Raw genomic sequence first — 15020 nt, 5'->3', positions numbered from 1 at the left:
GTCTAGTGCTGGCTTCCCAAGGTAAGCTCTCAGGTGAAGAAATGCTGTGTCAACAGTATACACTCATTAAGTCTTGAGCGAAGGAAACCTGAATGAAAACAGTTCAGGACCTTTAGGGAATAAGATACACTGTGTGGCTGCAATACAGCAATTCTCTGTCTAGCTAAGGAAATAGTTAATTATAGGAAAGTATGCAGGGTACCTATCACACATTTTTATTTCTGTCTGCTTTAAGCAATTTTAAAAATCTTTTAAATACACACCAAAGAGTAGGAAGATAAGGTCCTGGGACTCAGCCAGCACTCCACTCCCCAGTGTTGAAATTGTATTTGCTCCAGCAGTTCTGGGTGGGACATGTGTGAAGGATGGATAAATAGCATGGAAGCAAACAGCTGTGCATAGTGACTTAAAAGGAAATTAGTATGCTATTAAGTAAAAAATAGGCTATAACCCACTGGACTGACAGAAGAAACCCCAGATACACATGGTCATCTAATAGCATGAAACAGGCCTCCTAATTAGGGCGATCTCTTTTGAACAGTCAGTAAGCTCCCATGGCAAGCCAGGACAAAGAGTGAAAGGCCAGTTGTCATTTACATTGTAGACTTTGTCCAGAGTTCTGAGGAGAGAGCGACAACAGTACCAGTTCAACTCATTGCAGACGGCAAGTGTGTGGACTGGCGTCTAAAAAACCAAGGGCAGCAAAACTGCAAAGATGCTAACACCGTTTTTGTGGTTAGCAGAAACTATTCTTCATACTCCTTCACCTGAAAGTATGTATTCATAGAAATAAATTCCCAGACGGGACAGATAATGCTAAAAAATAAGTCATGAGCAGTGCAGCCAGAATCATTTCTGTAACAGAAAGCTTTTTAAATCAACACTTCTGCTTTTCCTAATTGTAATTATATAAAGTGTGAGGAGGAAAGAGGGCCCTTACTAGAAGATGGTGCCAGTGGTTAAACGGCCCCAGTTCCCCGGTCAGCTCTTGCTTGAGATGAGTTAACAGGACCTGTTTCTTAGGTCATAGCTGGAAAAGGACATAAGAAATGCACTATTGATATGAAGTAATTTGACTTCTTACATATACTTTTTTTGTTACAAGATGGTTTAAATTTGCATAGGGTACCAGAAAATGTTGACTAGAATTTTAATACTCATGCTCTAAGCATAGCAGTATTATATGCTTTCCCAGTCTTATCTGTTGTGGCCTCGTATATTTTTATATCTGTGGCTTAATAAGATAATATAAAATTAGCATTTGGAAAAATTATGTAAATATAAGTAGTGTTATTTTAAATACAATTTTTCTACATGTTTTAAGTTTATTTTGTCAATATGAAGGTATCAGTACTGGTTTTACAACCTTTTAAAATAAAAATTAGGACAAGATAACCAAGTCTTTTTGTGTTTTTGTACAGGAAAAACTAAATGCAGTGAAATGGGAGGAGAGAAAAATGCAACAATAAAGATAAAGGTTTGTTGAAAAATCTTTTTCTTAGCTAATACTTACTGGTTGTTTAGTACAGAACATGAATGCATCAGGTATAAATACGTATGCTACCTGATATTTAAGAACAGCTACTACGTACTATTATTACGGAGGTTTTTTGTTTGATGTTTCAGTAACCTCTTTCTGCTTTTCTAGCCTCGAAGGTCAAATCAGTGTACGAGTGAGCACTTCAGAAACTTTCTCCCCAGTGCGTTTCCTTCCAGCAGCCCCACTGGAGAGTCTTCTTTTACCTGTAGAGCTTACTGGTTAGTTATCTTCTACTATTAATGTGTGCTTTTTATACTTGATGCTTTAGTTATAATTAACTTTGGTAGAAATTGAAATTCAGGCTAAACAAACTTGAAAGCCCACCTTGTTTCTGTTTTTATTTCTTTTGAAAAATAAACTAGTTTTAGCAAAGAAAAAACCTATCATTTTGTGGTGTTCTCTATCATGCAGTGACTGCCTCTGCTGGTGGGGCTTTGTTTCCATTAATAAGGAATGAAGTTGCTCTACTGAGGCTTTTCATGTGGTGGTAGAACTGTAGGCTACTCGTTACCTTGGGCAGCAGTACCTAAAACACAGAGCCCTTCAAAGTAGAGTCGGTCATCTGCAATCCATAGTGACTGGAAGTCGGTACTAAGTAGATATATGTGGACTTTGAGAACTCCATTGGAGTTTTAAAATCACAGAGTTGGTTGAACTAACAAGACAGATTATGATTTAATTTATGAGTTTAGCAAGGCACCAAAGAAAGCAATTACATCTGAATGGCCTTTGAAAACCTGAACTGCACTCATTTTTTTTGTTACAGGAACCATACCTTCTTTGATTTTCTTTTGTTCTTTACTTAAGTTTCAGATGGGAACTATTGCACCTACAGTTTCTGCTGAAATGGCTTGCTGTAGCTTTGGTTCATGGGCTAGAACCAGTGTTGGTTGTTTTTCTCTCAGTAATGATATTAGTCTGGTTTTTAAAAAATGCTATCATTTAAATAGAAATTCAAGCATTATTTGACTACCTGTAGGAATGAGTTCATTTTTAAAGTGTTTCAATAGAAAAGGGTTCTAAGTTTTTAAAATGTGATTTATAATGCTAGGTATGAGAATAACTGCATATATCATGAACCCATTTGTTACTCCAAACTTAAATTTCTGGAATTCTGATGAAGGTGTAACATTTATCTTTTAGTACAGAATTTATAGAAGCCAATGATATCAGTGCATTAATTAGGCAGAAGAGACAGGAACTGGAATTGTCATGGTTTCCTGATACATTACCTGGAATTGGAAGGTAAAAAAGAAATCGTTTACTGAAATGTTCAAATGCTAACATGAGCATATCATTAATACTTAAGTACAAATGTATCTTATTTAGTAATTATGTTGCTAAGAGAGTTTTGTGGAAATGATACTTTGGTGTTTCAAATGTGTAACAAAGCTTGCTATTTAAAGAGCCCCTTAAAGGTTTTTTCACTTGTTCAAAATGTAGATATTTGATTTGTTTAAAAGGGAGAGTACCTAAACAATAAGATTCATTGTTAATATAGTATTCAGATCTGTCCTTTCTCCACTTTTTCCCCATTCCAGTCTTACCTGTGTGCCGTTAGCTGAAGCACTGCTTTTCTTGTGGTATTTCCCTTCCACAGTGTTCTTTTAAATAATTATTTGATCAAGTCCCTACTGTGCCTTGGCATTTATGACTTCATATGATGTACCTTTTTCTTAATTTAAGTCCTGAGTCTACTAGCACTTTGCTAAGTTACATGACATGTACTTAAATCAAGCTTGTACATAAAGATCAAGGTTGTTGCCTATAACTTGTAACTTTATTTTATATATCACTACAGTGTAGTTCTGCATAGGGCCCTACACACTTGGAATGACTGTGGAACAAACAGAAGTAAAATTAGGAAGTCCAGATATGTATAATATGAAACCTTTTGTTGGAGTTATGTATTTGTGTGCATGTACATGTTACACATTTTTTTCAAGCTTCTCTGCCTTTACTCTGGAATCTCACCTTGTATTGGATAAGATAGTCTTGTTAGGAGACTTGAACTGATGAACAAAACGTGAATCAGAAAAGAAGCTGAGAGTGGATTAGGTTTGAATGCAGAAGCTTTGGGGTCTTAGCAGGTCCTTAGGGACACAAGGAACTTTGAAGAGTCATGATTGTTACATGGAGGAATTTGAAAATGTAGTATAGCAACAGAAATCAGGTTTTTAAAAATTTACATATTTTGATATTCGGGGCCTTGATCACACTATAAAATGAAGACATGACAAAAACTGTGATGTCATCTATGAAATGGCTTAAAATTCAAGTAATGTAGTTTTAGGTCCACTATTTAGGTTTTTATTTATTTGTGGACAAATTTCCCTTTGAACTTGCTAATTTCTTTGAAACATTGATTTGATTAATTTGACAGAAATCTTTGGTTGCCTGGGAAATAAGTAGGGTGCAAGGAGCATGACAGTGCTTTCTGGAGTTGTGGAAATGACCTATTTTTGTATTGAGTTAGTGGTTATGCAGGTATTTATAATGGTTGAAAGTCATCAGACTGTACACTTAAAATCTGTGCATTTTATTGTTCATGTGACTTTTTTAGAATAGCAAAGAAAATAACAGCTAAAAAGTCTTGACAAAATATTGAATTATTTTAAATAGAAACAACTATTAATGCACTTAAATTAACCTTGTCTCCATTTTCCATTATTTTATCTAAAACATGCATTTAGCCCTGGCTGGTGTAGTTCAGTGGATTGAGCGTGGGCCTGTGAACCAGACAATCGCAGTTCGATTCCCAGTCAGGGCATATGCCTGGGTTGCAGGCCAGTTCCCAGCAGGAGACACACCAGAGGCAACCATGCATTGATATTCCTCTCCCTCTCTCCTTCCCTTCCCCTCCCCTCTAAAAGATAACAAAATTAAAAATAAAAAAAACCATGCATTTAAAGGTTTTTTTTCTTTGCAGCTGATTGGTAGCCATCCTTGAACAATGAATTTACTTTTACATATTTGGGCACAAAATAATTTAGGCACAATGTATTTTAAGATCCCTAACCCTATTTAGAAAATTTGATGATTTAATTTTTTAAACCATTTGAACAAGAACGTCTTTATTTTTTGTTTTGAATTTTCAGAATTGGTTTTATACCCTGGAACATTGAAACGGAAGTCCTTCCTCTCATCTCTTCTGTGATGCCAAGAGCTATTTTTCCAACAAGTACCATGTCATTCGAGAACTTTGGTAAAGTTTGTGAAGTTTTTTTCTACTTTTAAAATGAGCTTCTTTTCAGTCTCTTAAAAGTGAGTGTTGATGGCTTACAAACGCTATTAAATAGGGTTTAAATGGTAAGTCTTAAAGATTTGGACAGTGACTTGACTTTTAATTTGTTCAAACTAGAAAATCCCTCTTACTTAAGAAATTACAGGTTAATGTTTTCAATGACTGATTAGAAGTCTCTCTTCTGTTTAAGGCTTCAGGATTCAAACCATAGATCTGTAGAAGTACCATCTCCTATTTCCTGTTAATTATTGACAAATAATTTGAGTCTTTATACATGGACAACCTGTTATTTCTTGTGTTTTGCTTAGGATTACCTAAGCAAAATTTGTTTCAATTTGTAAAACAAATGGCAGTTATCAGACCAAACATTTTCTTGTTTTTTTTTTTTTCATATAAAATTGCCCACGTGCATTCAAATTTTGTGATAACTTATTTCAGTAGCATTAAAGAGAAGCTGATAAATACCTGATATTACTCAGATATTAGTAGCTCTACATTTATTCATAAGTATATTTTGTTTTATTCTATTATAGATGTCTATTTTTATGTAAAATAAGCTAAAGCCAAACTTATCATTTATTAAAACATATCCTTTTTTTGAAAAAATATGTATTATTAGGTACTTCTTACAAGGGATATGCATTAGCACACACTCAAGAAGGAGAAGAGAAGAAGCAAACTTCTGGTACATCAAACACCAGAGGATCAAGACGAAAACCTGCAGCAACAACCCCCACAAGGAGATCTGCACGTAACACGAGAGCTGAAACCGTTGCTCAGGCTCAGAGATCCCCAGTGTCGAGGAATTCTGGGTGTGATGCCCCAGAGAGCAGTACCCCACCTGTAAGTGTTGCCTCTTCAGCTGAGTCTGAAAAGCCAACAAGACAGGCTCCAAAACGGAAGCCTCTAAGAAGAGGAAGAAAACCACCTTTGCTGAAAAAGAAACTTCGGAGCTCTGTACCTCCCCCTGAAAAATCATCTTCCAGTGATTCAGCAGATGAAACAGCAGAATCTGACACACCACCTGTTTTAGAGAAAGAGCGCCAGTCAGATGAAGAAAATAGGAACACTTGTACTGTGCAGACAAATGTAGAAGAAGATAAGTCTGCTAATGGCTTGAAAAGTTACAGTGGGCAGATAGAAGAAAGTGAGGAACATACTGAGAACCACGATACAGAGGCAAAGGTAGAAACTTCACATTCTGAGTCTTGTACTCAAGAAGAACCTGTGCTCGTTGGACAGGAGGGTCCCGTGCTCGTTGGAGAGGAGGGTCCCGTGCTCGTTGGAGAGGAGGGTCCTGTGCTCATTGGAGAGGAGAGTCCCGTGCTCGTTGGAGAGGAGGGTCCCGTGCTTGTTGGAGAGGAGGGTCCTGTGCTAGTTGGAGAGGAGGAGGAAGTTCAAAAAGTTGAGAATACAGATACCAAGGCTAATGTTTTGTGTGTAGAAAGTGAGATACCTAAAAATATTTCTGAAAAAGGAGGTGATCCATTAGAAAATCAAGAGCCAATATCTGGACCTCCAGAATCAGAGTTAAAAGCAGATATATGTACAGATGATCCTCCAGATGATTTTCTTACACGTTCAGCATCTGAAATTGAAGTACACCAACCCATACCCAGCGTAGGTGACTTACCTGAGGATGCAGAGCTAGTGGTTAGTAAGGAAAATGTTGCAGAGGTTAATGAAGAAAAAATAATAGATGTTAATGATGAAAAGGTTATAGTGAGTCCTATAGGAGAAATTATTGATCATAAAGATACTACAGAAAAAGCAGAACAGCTTGTAGACCGCCCAAAATTAGAGTCTTCTGAAGGTGGAATTATACAAACAGTGGAGAAAACATCTGTTGAGAGCTCAGAGAGTCAGCTGCCTGGGCATGTTGAAATTGAAGATGCAGAAATAACTGCAATGCACGATACTTCAGGGAATGAAACTTTCAATAGTACTCAAGACTCTGAAAATAATTTATTAAAAAATGATCTTAATACCAAATTGGACGAATCTTTAGAAGAAAAGACTGAGTCTGTAGTTGAACATCCCAGATCTACAGAGTTGCCTAACACACACATGGAACAGATTCAGCAGCATTCTAGTGAAGACAATAATGAGATGATACCTATGGAATGTGATTCATTTTGCAGTGACCAGAATGAATCTGGAATTGAACTGACTGTAAATGCTGATGCTAAACAATTGAATAAAAGTTCGACAGAGGGCAGTTCTCAAAATAATGTGCCATCTTCTGATCCTGTAAATGAAAAGGTTGAAACTGTATCTCAACCATTTGAAAGCCCAATAGACATGACAGATAAAGCCAAGAAGCCTCGTGCTCGAAGGTCTAGATTTCATTCCCCATCTACAACTTGGTCTCCTAACAAAGACACTGCACGGGAAAGGAAGCAGTCTCGGTCTCCATCTCCCAAAAGAGACACTGGGAAAGAAAGCAGGAAGTCTCGATCACCATCTCCCAAGAAAGAATCTGCAAGAGGACGGAAAAAATCGCGTTCTCAGTCCCCCAAAAAGGATATTGCAAGAGAGAAAAGGCGATCGCAGTCTCGATCTCCAAAAAGAGATAGCACTAGAGAGGGCAAAAAATCAGAATCACTCTCCCCAAAGAGAGAGACTTCTAGAGAGAACAGAAGGTCTCAGTCAAGAGTGAAAGATTCCTCCCCAAGAGAAAAATCCAGGTCCCGGAGCAGAGAAAGAGAAAGTGATAGAGACGGGGCTAGGAGAGACCGAGAGAGAGAGAGAGAAAGGAGAACCAGGAGGTGGTCTAGGTCCAGATCTCGTTCTAGGTCACCATCAAGATCGAGAACAAAAGGTAAGAGTTCATCATTTGCTCGAAATGACAGAGACAGTTACTCTCCTCGTTGGAAAGAAAGATGGGCAAACGATGGATGGAGATGTCCACGAGGAAATGATAGGTACAGAAAGAATGACCCAGAGAAACAGAATGAAAATGCAAGAAAAGAAAAAGATGACCTCAGTTCAGATGCTGACTACCCAAATTCTGCTGACAAACATAGAAATGACTGTCCCAGTTGGGTAACAGAAAAAATAAATTCTGGGCCTGATCCAAGGACCAGGAATCCAGAAAAGTTAAAAAATTCCCACTGGGAAGAAAATAGAAATGAAAATTCAGGGAATTCTTGGAATAAAAACTTTGGTTCAGGTTGGATGTCTAACCGTGGCCGAGGTAACCGTGGCAGAGGCCCTTACAGAGGTGGTTTTGCCTGTACAGATCAAAATGAAAATCGGTGGCAAAACCGAAAACCGCTCTCAGGGAATTCAAATGATTCAGGGAATGAGTCTTTCAAGTTTGTGGAACAGCAAACATATAAACGGAAAAATGAGCAAGAGTTCTCATTTGATACACCAGCAGATAGATCCGGGTGGACATCTGCATCTAGTTGGGCTGTGAGAAAGACTCTACCAGCAGATGTACAAAACTATTACTCACGACGAGGGAGGAATCCTTCAGGTTCCCAGTCTGGATGGATGAGACAAGAAGAGGAGGCCGTTGAACAGGGTAACAAGTTCTGTTGATTAATTAACACTTTTATTGGAGGAAAGAGATTATAAGTTAGTGCCATATTTGTATGAATTGAAATGACCCCTCTTTATAATGTTAAACTGAATCCCAGTTGTTTACCAGTCACTTTACATTATGTAAGTGTACATACACATTAATATTCTTTCATCCCACTTGTGCCCCAAACCTTGCCAAAAACTTTAATATTTTAAGTACAATTGGCTAAAATAGAAGAATTTGGGGTATTTCTATGCAGGATTTAACTTCTATTTCTTTTATTTCATATGTGTGCACTTAAATTATTTTGATCATTGTTCTTATATAAATAAGTAACTCTTCTAATAAAGATTTATTTTTCTTGGCTTTTTTTTTGGTTAACATTGCAAGAAAAAGCTGCTGAAGATTAACAGTTGATTATCTTCTAATTTAGTAGTCTAAATAGATTTTGTATTTATTTAACTAGTCAGTAAGTTTCTTGAGCTACTGATTCTTTGCTAATATTGATGAATGTTATCATCTAGCCTTATTAAAAATTATTTTAGTTGAATGTTTTCATTTGGAAAACGAGCCCATATTATTTAGAAATGATGGAATCAAGTCAAATAATTGCAGATTGGATTATGTGGTCTGAGTCTCTGAATTGCTATTTAATTTTACTGTAATCAGTGGTTCTTTACTTCTCTGTCTAAAGAAATATGTAACGTAATTTTGTTTACAAGCCTTTTTTCTTTCAATAGATTCTAACCTAAAAGACCAAACAAACCAACAAGGTGATGGTTCTCAGCTACCTATAAATATGATGCAACCACAAATGAATGTAATGCAGCAACAAATGAATGCACAACACCAGCCTATGAATATCTTCCCATACCCAGTGGGTGTTCATGCTCCTTTGATGAACATCCAGCGTGGCCCATTTAATATTCATCCTCAGCTACCCTTGCATCTGCACACAGGAGTACCTCTCATGCAGGTAGCTGCTCCTACCAGTGTATCTCAGGGACTACCACCACCACCACCCCCTCCCCCACCATCCCAGCAAGTCAACTACATGGCTTCACAGACAGATGGAAAGCAGATGCAGGTATGTTTTTGGCATCTCAGGTTCAATCAACATAGCCATTGTAAACATTCAGCTACTACGGCAGATGTTCAAGAAGGGGCTTCCTGGCATCCAAAACAATCATTCAGTTAGATTTACGGTAAATCTTCATAACCCCTCTTTCATGATTTTTCGCCAAACCTCCCATCCCCCGACCCCCTATGTAAGAAAATTATATTATCAAGTCTAGGCTGCATAATGCAGTCATTGACATCCAAACATTTTTTTTCAGATTAAGAAGACCAGGTCACAGCCCTGGCTGGTGTAGCTCAGTGGATTGAGTGCGGGCCTGCGAACCAGAGGATCGCAGTTCGATTCCCAGTCAGGGCACATGCCTGGGTTGCAGGCCAGTTCCTGGCAGGGGGCACACGATACATTGTGTGCCCCTCTAAAGATAAATAAATAAAATTTTTAAAAAAGAAGAAGACCAGGTCACGAGCCAAACTAGAATCAAGTCGTGGGTGCTTTAAAATTCTTCCCTAGTATATTGGACTCTTTAGAGGGTGGAAAGTCATGAAAAAGTATCGTGAAGAGGCTTGTGTCGTCTTGTTGGAAAGATGCCAGTTAAAGCTGTGCGTGATCAGTCACTACCTGTTCATTTTCGCGTGTTTACCCTGCTAAAAAGGAGGAGGTGCCTCTGACGCATGTGGATGATTTGAGTAATAATTTATGAACATTGTGTTGCTTCCAGTTTTATGCTACATTTCAGAAAGTCTAGAATCCTGACAGCAAGATACAGTTGGAGGAACAGGGGAAGGGGATTCCAGAATATGGGATCTTAAATCTTTTTCTACTGTCTGCTCGCTGCAAGCCATTTGGCTTCACTGCCTCATTGTCTCCCATCTTTAAAGGGGGGCACTTATTTTAGTTAATTTTCATAAAGCGCTTTGCAGGAAAGATACTGTTCTTTAAATGTTCCTGTTTTTAGTGTTGATAGCAGACCATTACAATACACATACAATTTAAAAGTCACATTGACGTATTTAAATAGGGCTCTGTTGAAGAATATGACCCATTTTTCTTCAGAGTCCTTTAGATAGGAATGACCTGAAGTACGCATTTCTCTTAAGTCCTAAGGTTGAGTTGCTTTCAGTTTTTTAATGTTATTTCTCATCTGTGACTACAAGTCTCCTAGTGGGTGCAGATAATTCATTAACTGATTGTAACTCTTTACAGCAGGGTGCTCCTGGTGCGGCTCATGTAAGTGGTAACGTGAGCACACCAGTCTTGCCTGCTCCGGCAGCAGCCCCAGGAAATCCGGAAACAGTTCAGGGACCAAGTTCTGGTAACACTTCGTCATCGAGTCACAGCAGAGCCTCTGATGCTGCTGTAAAATTGGCAGAAAGCAAAGTAAGTGTTACAGTGGAAGCCAGCGCAGATAGCTCGAAGACAGACAAGGCAAGTTCAAGGTTGAGAGCAACCTACATAATTTTGTATCTGATAAGGTTGAAAAATAACAACTTTCTCTTGTATAAGTGGTAAAGGGAATTTATTGCTAGTCTTAAATTCTAATATTATTTGAAGGGTTCTGTCTAGATATGTTGATGCTCAGTAAGTTACTAGTAATATTTCAAAATTATTTTTAGAAATTTTTGTGATGTTAGTAAATAACTTTTGCGTTCACAGTATTAATATTTGATGAGCTCCTTCTAATAATAGAAATGCACAGTGTTTTAAATCTTGTATCTTCAAAGACATATTTGAAAGTATGTGACTGGACAAATAGTCATTATACATTTTCCTCTTATCAGAAATTGCAAATTCAAGAGAAAGCAGCACAGGAGGTAAAGCTGGCCATTAAGCCATTTTACCAAAATAAAGATATCACCAAGGAAGAATATAAAGAGATTGTACGAAAAGCAGTGGATAAAGTAAGTCCCAGCCTTAGTGGGGTTCTGTGTGCGTTGTTTCAACCTCCTCTAGTGCGATAAAGGGGCGCCGAAGTCCGTGCACGAGAATAAGGCCTGGCTTCTAATTCTGGCCCGCTTTCTCACCTTTCGAATAATTTCATATGAGATGTGGAAAAATGTCTGGTTTGGGGGTAGTTGTTTTTCACCAAGCTTCCCATTTGATTCCCTTTAACTATGAAAAACATTCCCCTCATTTTTTCATAGGTTTGTCATAGTAAGAGTGGAGAAGTCAATTCTACTAAAGTGGCAAATTTGGTTAAAGCCTATGTAGACAAATACAAATACTCACGGAAGGGAAGCCAAAAGAAAACTCTGGAAGAACCTGTGTCTACTGAAAAAAACATAGGCTGAAGCGGAGAGTGCTGTGGAGGACACGATCAAGATGTCTGCAAAGTGCAATTTCAACCAGTACCTTTAACTGAGAATCGTACACAACTGTGATTGAAATTTGGTTTTGATAAAATTATTTTTTTTAACATAGGATATAATGTTTTGTTCAAAATAAATACTAGTTCCGCACTGCAACTTCTATATCCTTTCCTTCCCCCTTCCCAATACAAGCAATTTCAAGGGAAAGGAAAGGGGTTAAAGGGATGTGCATTTCTACCAGGACTGAGTCGCAGTGTGGACACTGGACGTGGACAGCGTTTCCATTTGAACAGTGGAGTGCATACATTAGAAATTCCTAAGTGCACTGGTTTTGGAAGAGATGTATATATAATACATTTATTCTGCTAGGTTAAAAATAAAGTATGAACTATATGATTTTCCCCTCTAATTATAGAAAGTTAAGTAATGTATTACCATGAAAAATATTTCTAATAACAGAACATACCAACTGCAGGGTTCCTAATCTGTATTTTTAAAGCACACATCTGAATACATTGCTTAGATAAAAAACAAATTATCACCTAAGTAAAATCCAGTGTTCAAAACTTTGGGACACTGTTGACCCATTGTATCACCAAATAAAGGGTATGCTGCTTGTTTTTCTTGGTGCCTTTTTTCCCCCTATTGAGAGGAAGTGGTTTGATTTGCTAGGTTGACAACCTTGGCAATCCAAGTTCTTTGCTGAATTTAGAAGACCAGTTCGGAGGAAGTGTTGACTTTGTAGACATGGTCTTACTTCCTATTTCCTGCCTGTCGGAGATGACGAATCCACTGTGCCGACCGGGGACCTGCTGTTGCGTGGCGGCCGCCCCCTCGGGACTACGGGAGGAGTGTGCGCCCCACTTCAGTGGTTTCCAGGTGGCTCATCTGTCTAATCACTAATGAAATTCTTTTCACACCAGAAAAATCTCCAGATGCTTCACAATGAACAAAGTATTGATTTGGTGACCACACGATGGCCACTGAGCATGATGCAAAAGTCTAGACACCTTAAAATCTGTGTCTTGGAAAGGGAGAGGAGTTAAGTAACAGAGCTTTGGTTAGGCCTTCAGGGACTAGGGATTTAGTTGGTTTTTTAAAATACTAGAATATGTTAATTTTTATAAAAGGTAAGTGAAAAGTGTTATAGTGCCATTGTTTTAATTGGCATTTTGGAAGAAAAACTGGGTTGTCTTCCATGATAATCTTTTATTCTAGTAACAGTTTTCAACAGACACCAAATAACTGGAAAGCTGCTTAGATGTTAGTGGCTCAAGATCGAGATATGCCTCTGAGACAGACCGGCCTTTTCCTAGCTGAACGAGCAAGAGCAGTAAGTCTGTAGGGCTGCGCTTCTGTGAAGTAAAGGTTATGTGTTTCTCAGTTTTCATGTGCACAGTACTTTCCTGGTGCTAGCTTTCATAGGCAGAGTATTTCGAAATGATGGTCCCAGTAATGATTATGCTAGTTCATAATCTTTATTAGATTATGAGTATAATCCCAAAAAGTGTTAGAAATATTTCCAAGGAGTTTTTTATCTTTATTCTGCATTTCTGGGCATTAGTAATACTGGTATTCTACTGATTTGTATATATTTTTAATTAAAGTTTGTGTTTAGATTAAGATGGGGAATGAAGTTTAGAAGTATATTTCTTCCAATAAAAGATTAAGACTGTTTTAAATATCAACGCACACATCCTCATTTGTTTTAGTTTCAAGCTGTAAAAACAATTGTGTGAACTTTACATCTATTTTGAGTTAAAGCTGGTGTGCCTAAACTGATTCATCGGAGAATACCTACTTTGTCCTTTCATTTTCTTTCAGTGATGTTTGGGGGTTGGGTGACATCTTAAAATTTGCTTTATACCAGTTATCTTTTGCAAACATATCTAAAATAAGTTCTGAAGAAAGACTAGGTGGTGTGGTGTGGTCAAGCCGCATGTCATCGGTAGCACTGCCGGGAGTCATGTTTGTCTTTCTTGCAAATAACAAGTGTGTATCCCACATCTGGTTGGGGTGCTGGGTAGACCGCATTTAAAATAGCTAGTGAAAAATGCTACTGGGTTAGAATTCAAACTTTTAAAACTTTGAAATATTTAAGAATGTATTAGAAAGTGCATGCTTTGTGTTAAAAATACATTGCTTTAACATTCTCCACTCTTGCTTTTTTCGGAAATTTATGTTAATTTTGCATGGACATAAATTTTATCTAAAACATTTTGTGGGGTCACAGTATGTATGAAGATTCAGTATTAACTTGACCTTTGAAACCTTGATCCCTTTAACTTACTAGTCACACTGACCAGTGTTTGAGGCTATAGCGATGCCTGGAATTTTGAGACTGAAAGTAGTTGTTACTTGAACATTCCAAATTTTTGTGCTTTTTCCCCCTGGCACTTACCACGTTTTCTTCGTTATCTTCCTTTAAATGGTCACAGTGTGTACTGCCTGGATGTTCCATCCAAAACGTGTAGCTTTTTCGGAAGCAGAGGGTTGCCCGCGGCCGTGAGGCGCAGTCTGAGAGCGGAGTGCTGTCTGCTGAGACGGTGCTCTTTGCAAGCAAACGTGCAGTGTGTAATATTTTCTAATAAATTCTTTTGATAAACAAAGTAGTGTCTTTAAAATTTTATTAAGATTCCTATGAAATGGAGTTTTACTTCATTATAACTCTTTCCAAACATTTGTTGAAGTATTTCTTTAGTTTGCACCACAGTAACTAGCATCGTAGTTCTATTGGTGTCCAAGTTGTAAAGCAAGCTTAGAGTTAGCTATAAGCATTTATTTTATTAGCATTTTTCCTAATTACATAATCATTGTTAAAAACTAGAAAATTTTTAGTAACTAAAAAAATAGTAAAGATGGAAGAAACAATAACAAAAGGAGGGAAATGATTTATAATTCTACCATTTAAAGGTAACAACTATTCCTGGCTGGTGTAGCTCAGTGGATTGAGCGCTGGCCTGCTAACCACACGATCGCAGTTTGATTCCCAGTCAGGGCACATGCCTGGGTTGCAGGCCAACTCCCAGCAGGGGATGCACAAAAGGCAACCATACATTGATATTTCTCTCCTTCTCTCCCTCCCTTCCCCTCTAAAGATAAATGAATAAAATATTTTTAAAAATAATAAAGGTAACAACTATTAACACTGATGAAACTGCATATAAATTGTAACATCCTTTTCATTTAATGATGTACTGAGAAGTTGCCATTTTAATAAAAAATTTTTCTACAACATGATTTTTAATGGCTACATAAATACTCAGTTACCCAAATATTCCTTCACTTGAAACATCCTCTGTTGGATAAGTTGTTCTTACTAA

General features: G+C 37.7%; 1 protein-coding gene across 5 annotated transcripts in view; it reads left to right on the top strand.

Annotated features, from left to right (window-relative positions):
* Positions 1-12865, top strand: part of SCAF11 (SR-related CTD associated factor 11) — a 76443-nt gene extending 63578 nt beyond the window's left edge. For 2 of the 5 annotated variants that reach the window (XM_037061086.1, XM_037061090.1), the window contains 9 exons: positions 1422-1477; positions 1649-1758; positions 2684-2785; positions 4639-4745; positions 5404-8313; positions 9054-9400; positions 10595-10816; positions 11170-11289; positions 11533-12865. In XM_037061086.1, the coding sequence (XP_036916981.1) occupies positions 1422-1477; positions 1649-1758; positions 2684-2785; positions 4639-4745; positions 5404-8313; positions 9054-9400; positions 10595-10816; positions 11170-11289; positions 11533-11679 (4121 nt within the window). In that variant the 3' untranslated portion in view covers positions 11680-12865. The remainder of the gene's footprint in view (positions 1-1421; positions 1478-1648; positions 1759-2683; positions 2786-4638; positions 4746-5403; positions 8314-9053; positions 9401-10594; positions 10817-11169; positions 11290-11532) is intronic. The other 3 variants (XM_037061087.1, XM_037061088.1, XM_037061089.1) reach the window with 3 other exon arrangements.
* The last annotated feature ends 2155 nt before the right edge of the window (positions 12866-15020 follow it).

This window comes from Sturnira hondurensis, unplaced genomic scaffold, assembly GCF_014824575.4.
Source record: "Sturnira hondurensis isolate 20B ecotype Veracruz unplaced genomic scaffold, ASM1482457v3 Scaffold0013190, whole genome shotgun sequence".
NCBI classification, from domain to species: Eukaryota; Metazoa; Chordata; class Mammalia; order Chiroptera; family Phyllostomidae; genus Sturnira; species Sturnira hondurensis.
Note: the sequence above shows the minus strand (reverse complement) of the source record. Positions and strands in the feature narration are given on the sequence as shown.